The following is an 8,718-nucleotide window of genomic DNA, read 5'->3' on the forward strand; positions in this document are numbered from 1 at the left end:
TGGTGTAACAAGGCTTCTCCTTGACATTACACTGTCTCCTATGCCATTTGGGGATCTCCTCTGCAAACCAAGACAGGAGGCTGAGGTCTTTTGTAACCGAGAAACAATTCTAGTTAAATTTAGGATGAGAACTCACACTTCCCTTTCTTGACCACAGTCACCAAGCCCAGTGTATCTTCAGAGGATTCAGTCACAGTCCTGAGAGGTAAGCTTGTGCAGGATTGTGGCCAACCCATGGCACGTGACAGCCAGCACACATTAGACAAGGTGGTGCTGGTGTGAGGGTCACACACACCTTAATCTTCACCAAGAAAATTCTCTCTGAATTCTTTTATAGGGAAAATGCAAAAGACAATTTTCCAGTGAGGCAAAAAATAGGCCTTTATAAGCTGGTTGAGGTTCTATCAACTACTCAGTTGGCAGCATAAGGTGGATTTTTTGTGCACCAGCAACAGCCTTACCAGAAGCTCAGCACCCCATGAGACAGGGTCATGAGATAGTTCAAGGGTGGCACAACATGGGCACCAGGAAAGCAGTTATACACACCAGCCAGCATGTCTACCCTGAGAGAAGCAGGAAAAGAAATAAAAACCAAAACTGCAGTATAGACAGAAATGAGATGCGAGCCCAGAGATAGCTAGTGGCTTAAGATGGGCCCACAAACCTTGGACTCAGCTCTTGGGACAGAACATTCCATCAGACCTTAGGCCATCAACAATAAGCAAACACATTATTATTTTCTATGCATAAATACGTATTACCTCCAAACAAAAGACAGCTAAATAAAGAAAGAAAAATAACAATACACTGGAATTGGGAACATAATGATATCCCTTCATCTCACACTCCTGGGCATTTATACAGAGCGTGCATGGAGGCTCCCAATCACACAGCCCACCCTGCTGGTTCACTTTCCTCAGCGCACACAAGGTCTGGCACTAATCTAACAGAAAGATGGTTTTTCAACATAAATGCAAACTGCAAAACACATAGGAATCCTCCATGTCCTGTCATACACCTCCATGTTGCTCACTATGATGTCCCCTAGCCCACACACAGCCATCACATAGCCAGCACTATGGAGGCCCCTACAGACTCAGTATACATACATAGCCTTCTCTTACATGGTTTTTTTCATATAAACACATTGCTTTTCTTTTTTAGGAGTGACAAGTGGTCAAATCACTCAAAAACCACAAAGTGAGGGTGTAGGTCAAACATCAGGGGCATGAAAGTGAACAATACAATTAATGCATCACTCACACATACAAAGATTTTTAATAAACGAAAACTTTTTAGAGAGTATCAAACAAAAACACAGCTCTAGCTTTCCAGATCTGTTTTGTTCCAAGGCAAAGTTTCTCATGATCAATTTTGTAACTCAAAGAGGTTGCCACAAATCTATGAGTCTCCCCTGCCTAAATGTTTTCTTCTTCCCCTCTCCCTCCTTTCTTTAGTATCTGGGAAATCCTTTAGCTGATAGCTGGTTCTTCACGCCCTAGCTGTGCTGGATTTCCAGATAAAGCAGCAGAAAGATGGTACATATGCGTCACCTTCCCAACATCTTGGCAACTTGCCAAATAAAAAATAAACCTGTCAAAAGCCTGGTGAAGCTTCAAGCAAATAATTTCAAGCCCCATGAACAGCCCAGGTGATATGAGCTGACTACCTGCTCATTTATTCCAAAGGCCTAGCCAAAACAAAAGTGTTTTTCTACCCTAACAAGGATACCTGGCATCTTATTAGTATTTATTACCTGATAAAATTTTCCACTTGCGACAGTCCCAGGGCAACCTGCAAAAACTTCATTACAGGCTCATAGAGGGTCCCATTTTCAGATCCCTGCTGCATTTATCTCCTCCTGAGTAAGTATGTAACCCCACTGCAGATCACATGAAGCTTCACCCAGAGTTATCATTCACAACATGTCTTTTGTGACGTACTGTTATCCTCCCATACAAAAGGGAGAACATAAAGACATGTTTGAAATTCAAAGACAGTCCTTTCACTTTGTGTCACCCAGGGACATTGATGGCCAGACTAGCAGCCAAATCTCAAAGTCAGGAGGGAACTCTAAATGTCAACCTGGTTTTCTCATGGTATTATTTTTGTTTCTGAACTCTGCGAGGCTTTTTCTGCATTTTTCTCCAACTCAGAACTTCTACCTCAAAGCACTATAAATGTAGAGCTTCATGAAGGCCTCTTTGTAGACAAAAAACCATCCAGATAGATGCCTTGGAAGAAAATGATAAAATGGTGATGGATGTTTTGGGTGAAAAAGTAAATTGAGTCACTGTTATGCAAGTGGGTGGTAACAACTCTGTACATACCCAAAACTCTTAACAAAGACAGTTGTAAGTAGATCTTATGAGATTAGGCCAGAGTACAAGAATTATTTTCTTGACATTTAGTAGAAGATAAAAATTCATCCATCATTTTCATGCTGAAGAACCTCTCTCATTTATAGAAGCAGGATGTATTAAGATTCAAGGAGAGCAAAGTAAAAGAAATCTCTACAATCAAAAGATCAAAGGCTTGTGTTGGGTGTTTTCATTTTAGCAAATGTCATTTAGCTTTAATTACTTACAAGGCTTCACAGAACATTAGAAAATGTTGTCATATTTCATAAAATAATTAAGTCTTAGTAATAGGAGACATTTCTACCATCCTGTCTCGAATATTTACTGAGAAGTGATGTGTTTTTTATGATCATTATCGTGTCCATAAATAAATGAAGCAAAATAAATTACAATGTTTCCTACCCTTAAATTTCTATTTTGGTTCAAGGCCCCATCTGTAATCCCAGGTACTTAAATACTCATTGACAGTGATGAGGCTTGTGTAATCAGGGATTTCCCAGGATTTCTCTGTCATAATTTTGATTTTTTTTCCCCTCTCAAATGCAGTATCAAAATTTCCTCTAATTAGAACTCCAGCTACTTTTTGATAAAACAGACAAGCAGTCGTTGCTGATGGTGTGCAAGAAGAGGCCAACTTGATTCTTGGCTTCTGCTCAAAGAGAAAGGATCAGGAAAGCATGCAAAGCACATCCCAAAGAGATTCATTTGGCAAGTGAGAGGGAAACATCAGGAAAACTCAAACTGACTAAACAGCCAAATTTCTGAGTGGCACTGGATGGCCAACGGACACCGTGAGGCAAGAAAACCAGCGCCTGCAGCCACTTCCATTACTAAAAGTGAAACACAGGGTTTCCTGCTGGGGCGAGCCACAGTAGCCAAAAAGCAAACATGCTACCCAAGCCACCAACCCACGGCCTATTAGCAGCATGGGACTCTGAGACAATTCATTATGACCCCATTTTTGGAAATCCCTGAGCTGTATCCAAGCGGGAGTCCTAAAGCTGCCTCCTGCAACATCAGGCAGGAGCTCCACCTGGCAAATGAAATTACATTTATCCAGATGAACTATTCCCCAGTGACAAGAGTTTGCCAAATGCCACTTGAGATCTCACAAGGTGGCCATTAAAACTTATAATTTGATTTTTATTCCTAGTGCCATTTATCAAGATTCCCTAGATTTCTAAATGAGTAAGAAATAAATAACATTTCTGTTATCGATGGTTTTGATTAGTTTACTTTTTAGCTTGATTGTTTTATTTGAGGGGCAGAAGATTTGAGGTTTCTGGGTGAAGGTGATGTTTTGTGGGGTGATTTTTGGGGGGTTTATTTTTACCTTTTAATTGTTTAAGCTACGAGAAATAGTAATTTACAAGACTGCATTTCAGCTAAGCTTTTAGAGCTTAAACAACTGCAGGAAACCTGCCACAGAGAGCTTTATTTGCAAGGCTTTCAAAATTTTTTTATCAAGTATCTCTTTGGTATAATCTTAATTTCTCTACTTCAAGAATTACCCCTGAAAAGCTACTCTAGCTAAAAGAGACCATGGCATTTCTCACAGAATTTTGCATGTGTCAAAATAATAAAAATTAAAAGGAAAGAAAAATGTACCCCCTATCTTTGTGTCACAATGTCTTGTAAATATTCTGTTGAGTTTAGAAATGTAGCGAGTAAATACTACTCCAACAACTAATCTGGAGAGAGAATTTCTCTCTGGAAGGGATACATGTTTAATTCACATTTTTTTCTGTTTGTTTGTAATCTTCTTAACAGTGGTGAACTTTTGGTTCTACAAGCTTATGAAAAAAAAAAAACCCCACAACTTTTCTATTTTGTGATCCCGCAGTTCAGATTTTAAGCAGAAAAGCCAAAACACCTTTCAGATACTTAATTTCGTATTTGTAGGATAAAACTTAGCCCTAAAAACCACAGCTTAGCTGCTGACATTCTGTCGGTAGCATCCAACTACTAAGTTGGTTGTCCTCATTTAAGAGGATGAGGTTGAAAAGAAAGACGACTTCTCTGGGCTTCCACTGCCCAGGAATCAGCCCCGCAAGACACCCCTGCTCAAGGGATCAACTTCTGCACTGCAGACCACCCCTTTCCTTCCTCACCACCAAGCCCAGTGGTACCCAGTGCTTGAGCTCCAGCAGCAGCATCCCCTATTCCAGCGACGCAGAGCACCGGGCGGGCGCCCTGTCTGCTAATTAAGATCCACTTAAGGGATGCATGTTGGCAGCACACACACACACCCAGAACCAGACACACTTTAAACCCATTAGCTCACACACGAGCACAGCTAAGTGGCATATCCCCACTGTGTATGTATACATAATTACAGCTTATTACTCCAAAGAAAACAGCAAGCAAACATCTAGTCTTGATGGAACGAGGAGCTTTTGGTGCAGACAATGAGCTTCATAAACATCAGGTGCAGGATGGGTATGGCTGGGAACAGGGCAAGGTCAGCATTGGTGTGGAGCAAGGTTATTTAAAGCAAGGTTTTCCTCTTGATGGTTCAATATGGGGGACAAATGTGGTTACTTTGGTATTTACTACGCAAATTCATTGCATATTTAATACAGCAGTTTCTGCATTTTAAGCCACCGGACACATCAGTAGCAAAAATTGTTTTCTGAACTGTGCTACTTTCGTGGGTTTGCTACAATTCTAGAGAAACCAATAAGTTACTTGCATTGACCAACTATGTCATTAGCTAACTAGATCTAAATTATAATGAAAGGACAGTTGCTGTTTAGAAAAAAAAACTAAAAAATTTACATTAAGCCTCAGGTAAAACTATGGCTTCATAATAGGAAGTTATTAACGTAAAATTGGTACAGGAAATATTTTTCATCTTTTTCTGTCTTGTGACAATTCCTTGAACTCTCTTTCAGCCTCCCTTTTCATTCCTTCAGTTGGCACCTACAGAATTTTTCACATGCACTTTAATGAGCTTTTTTTAAGCAAGTTCTAACTGTTGGGGTTTTTTTGCATTTATAAATACAGCTATATGGGTGTACGTCAACATAATGCAACTGCATAGAAAATCCTAAATAAGCTGTTTGAAAGTCTCTATGAAGCCTGGTATAAGTGGATAAGGGAGTACAAATGCCAACATAAATAGATTTTCTTGTATATAATATAGTCATTTACATTTACAAATGTATTTCAGCACGGTAATTTACCAAAATTATAGCAATCTAAGGAGCCTGGAGTGTATGGAGAGCTCAGTGGAGGCCCTTTGTGGAAGTTTCCTACTCTTCTGTCTACTCAAACTGTTTCGGACCAGTGAGAGAGTGCATATTATTTGTAGGAAACCAAAGGAAGAAAAAGTGTGGAGATCCAAGGATACAAAGAAAATGTATGGGTTTGCACACATTCTAGGTCAAGCAGAATAAGTAATATGCATCAAGAGACACTTAGGGAAAGACTTTTACAACTAAAGGTTTAGGACTTGTACACCTGCCTAGATTAAGGAGAGGTAGGAGGAAGAAGCTAAAAAAACCCCCTAACATTTCCTCCAACAGGCATTTATTATCAAACCTTACAAATACCCACCATGCAGAAAAATTCAAGAATACCTATGTCTTTAACAAGCTTTGAGGTAACAGAGAGAACAGAACATTATAAATAGATTTGAATACCCACCCCCAAAATGGGAAGATGCCAAAACCAATGAAATAAAAATGAAAAGGCATAGCCTGAGCAGAAACACCTCCAAGACTTACTGCAAACCCCATGCCTTCTACACCAAGAACAGACACGTTAGCAAACCTGTCTCATTAGCTGCCACTTCAACAGCCCACCTACAGAATCTGCCTTTACCTGCAGTACTCAGCTTGCCCCGAAGTGACACACGCTAAGAAAACTGTCAGGGCAGAGATGTGAAAGTACAGAGAGATGACTGATATAACATTATTCAGGTGTCCACTAAGTTTTCCTTTTCACATCACTCGCCTTATTAAGTCTGGTATGAATCATCCCAAACTTCACACTCACCAGCGAGACCATCAACCCTTCTGCTGAAGTCTCTCTGCGTACATAAAGCCTTTGGAGAAAAACTTCAGCTACAAAGAGTGTTTAATTACATCAGTTTTAAGCCCTACCACATGCAGAGACTCAAAAACATTACTAAGCTATCTCAGATGCAAATTGACAGCACCTTAAAAAAAATAAATAAATAAAAAATAAAAAATCTCTACTTCATGGCAGACTCTCCAGCAGCTAATTTACCTAGAGCTAGAGACACCCTTTCCTTACAGAGACAAAATAAGTAGCACCTCTGTATTTTCTGTCCTCCCGGCTAAGAGGGATCACCCCTCAGCACACCAGAGTAACCACTTGGTGAGGGCGCGCTGCCTCTGCTGGGATTTTGCAGCCAGGGAGCAGCCAGAATTAGGGAAAGACTCCCGAACTTTTATTCCCGAGGCTGCCCGGACAGCTATGGCTGTCAGCACCCGCCGACCGTTAACGGCTCCAAGGGAGGGGTAACGGACACCCCGCCACAGCCCCTCCGTGCGGGTGGATTTACAGAAGGCAGAACCGCGTTTATTTGGAATGGGAGAGACGGGATAAACGCACGGCCGTAAAAACCGAGATCCTGGTTATGAAAGTAACCTCCTGCTTTCATTACAGCGAGTCCTGGAGCATCCCGGGGGGGAGCTGCCCGTTCCGGGGGTGGCGGGCACGGCAGCCCACCCGGCGGAGCAACCGCTGGGGCTTATGCAACGGCAGCCGGCGGGGACGGGGAGGGGGGCACCTGCGTTCCTGAGGCTTCTCACAGAGAAATCGCTCTCTCGGGAGCAACGGTGCCGCCACAAAGGTTCTTCCCATCCCCGTTTTTTTTCAGGCGTTTGGAGGCGCCGGGAACACGGGAGGCCGTGGTCTGGTGGCAAAGGGCAAAGCGTAAAGGCGGACCCATTGCCCCGGCAGCCGGGCAGCATCCCTGACTCTTTCAGAGTAACTCTGAAGTTCACCCACGTACGCTGTACAACCCCCCACCCCCCCATCTCTGTCTCCCCTACAGCTACCGCGCTAGGAGAGCACCGCAAACCTGACGGCAGCGGCGGGGCTGGGGGCAGGTCGCCGGCTACACGGAACGCCAAGGGCGCCCGGAACCTGCCCCGCCTGCCCGGCCGGCACCCACCTGTAGGACACCTGCTTCCTGAAGGTGAGGTTCCGCAGCTTCTCCTCCAGCGACTCCTCCGCCGCGGACAGCCCCGGCTCCTCCGGGACCCCGGCGACACCCGCCGCCTCCCCACCACCCTCGGCCCCCCGGCAGCCGCCGCCACCCGTCGCCCCCGTCTCCTCCCCGCCGGCTGCGGCGGGGGGGTTCATTGCGGCGGGGCAGAGGGGCCTAGAAGGAGGAGGGAGGGGGGGCGGGCGGGGGGCTGCCGGCGGCTGCAAGCGCTGGGGGGCGGCAGGGACCGGGGAGCCGCTGCTCCCGGGGCCGCGGGGAGCGCTGCGAGCCGCGGCGGCTGCAAATGGCAGCGCGACCGCGCAGCATCCATCGGCGGCCGCACTGCAGCGGGGCATTGTGGGAAACTCCCGACCCGTCACGCCCCCCCCGCCACGCCCCGCAGGCCGACAGCCAATCGCCGTCTACCTCCTCCCACCACGCCCCCTTCGGCCACGCCCCCATCGGCCACGCCCCCGCCCCGCCCGCAGGGACCCGGGGCTGCTGGGTCGGGGTCTGGGCTCAGCGAGCCCGCTGGCTTCCTGGGGTCGTGTTAAAAATACCTTTGCGAGAGAGCTCCCGTGCCCGGAACGGCCAGCGAGGCCCTAATCTGCTTATACCCTGCACCTGTTTACATATTTATTGCTTCTAATTTTTTTTCTTTCCCCCAGGCAATCTCAATATCTCATGCTGAGAATCAAAGCAACCCACTGCAAAGAGGTGTCTTTTGATGCAAAAATCACCGGTGCCTCGCCCCAAAAGGAATTTTCGTCCCGTCTTGTTCTCCATCGTTTTGTTCAGTGGAGGAAACTAAAAAACTTACCAAGGGGGAACAGCGGGGGCTATTTAAGCACATAGCTGACAGTAACAAAAAGGTTAAAAAGTCCAAAAGATGTCAAGATCTACGACTGCACAGAAATTATAACAGGAGCTGTGCTCAGCCACTGTTTCATTTTCTGCATCCAAAGCTTCTCTAAGGCAATGTGGTCCAAAACAGAAAGGTGCAAGGATAAAAAAAAAAAAAAAACAAAAACCAAACCAAAACAAAACAAAACAAAAAAAACACGAGAAACACAAATACTGATGATCTACAGAGAAGGCAAACCCTACAGGAACTGATTTCAGAACCATCCTTTTTCCATGGGTGACTTTCCTGAAGGGCTTTGTTCCTTCTCGGTGAGC

The 8,718-nt window shown here is 44.8% G+C and overlaps 1 protein-coding gene across 1 annotated transcript in view; it reads right to left on the reverse strand.

The window, feature by feature from the left end:
* The window catches only part of DGKI (diacylglycerol kinase iota), a 219,170-nt gene extending 211,275 nt beyond the window's left edge, over positions 1 to 7,895 (reverse strand). Inside the window, exon 1 of the mRNA XM_071727048.1 lies at positions 7,507 to 7,895. Coding sequence (XP_071583149.1) covers positions 7,507 to 7,895 — 389 coding nt within the window. The remainder of the gene's footprint in view (positions 1 to 7,506) is intronic.
* Between the last annotated feature and the right edge of the window lie 823 nt (positions 7,896 to 8,718).

The sequence above is a fragment of the Heliangelus exortis genome, chromosome 1 (assembly GCF_036169615.1).
Source record: "Heliangelus exortis chromosome 1, bHelExo1.hap1, whole genome shotgun sequence".
NCBI classification, from domain to species: Eukaryota; Metazoa; Chordata; class Aves; order Apodiformes; family Trochilidae; genus Heliangelus; species Heliangelus exortis.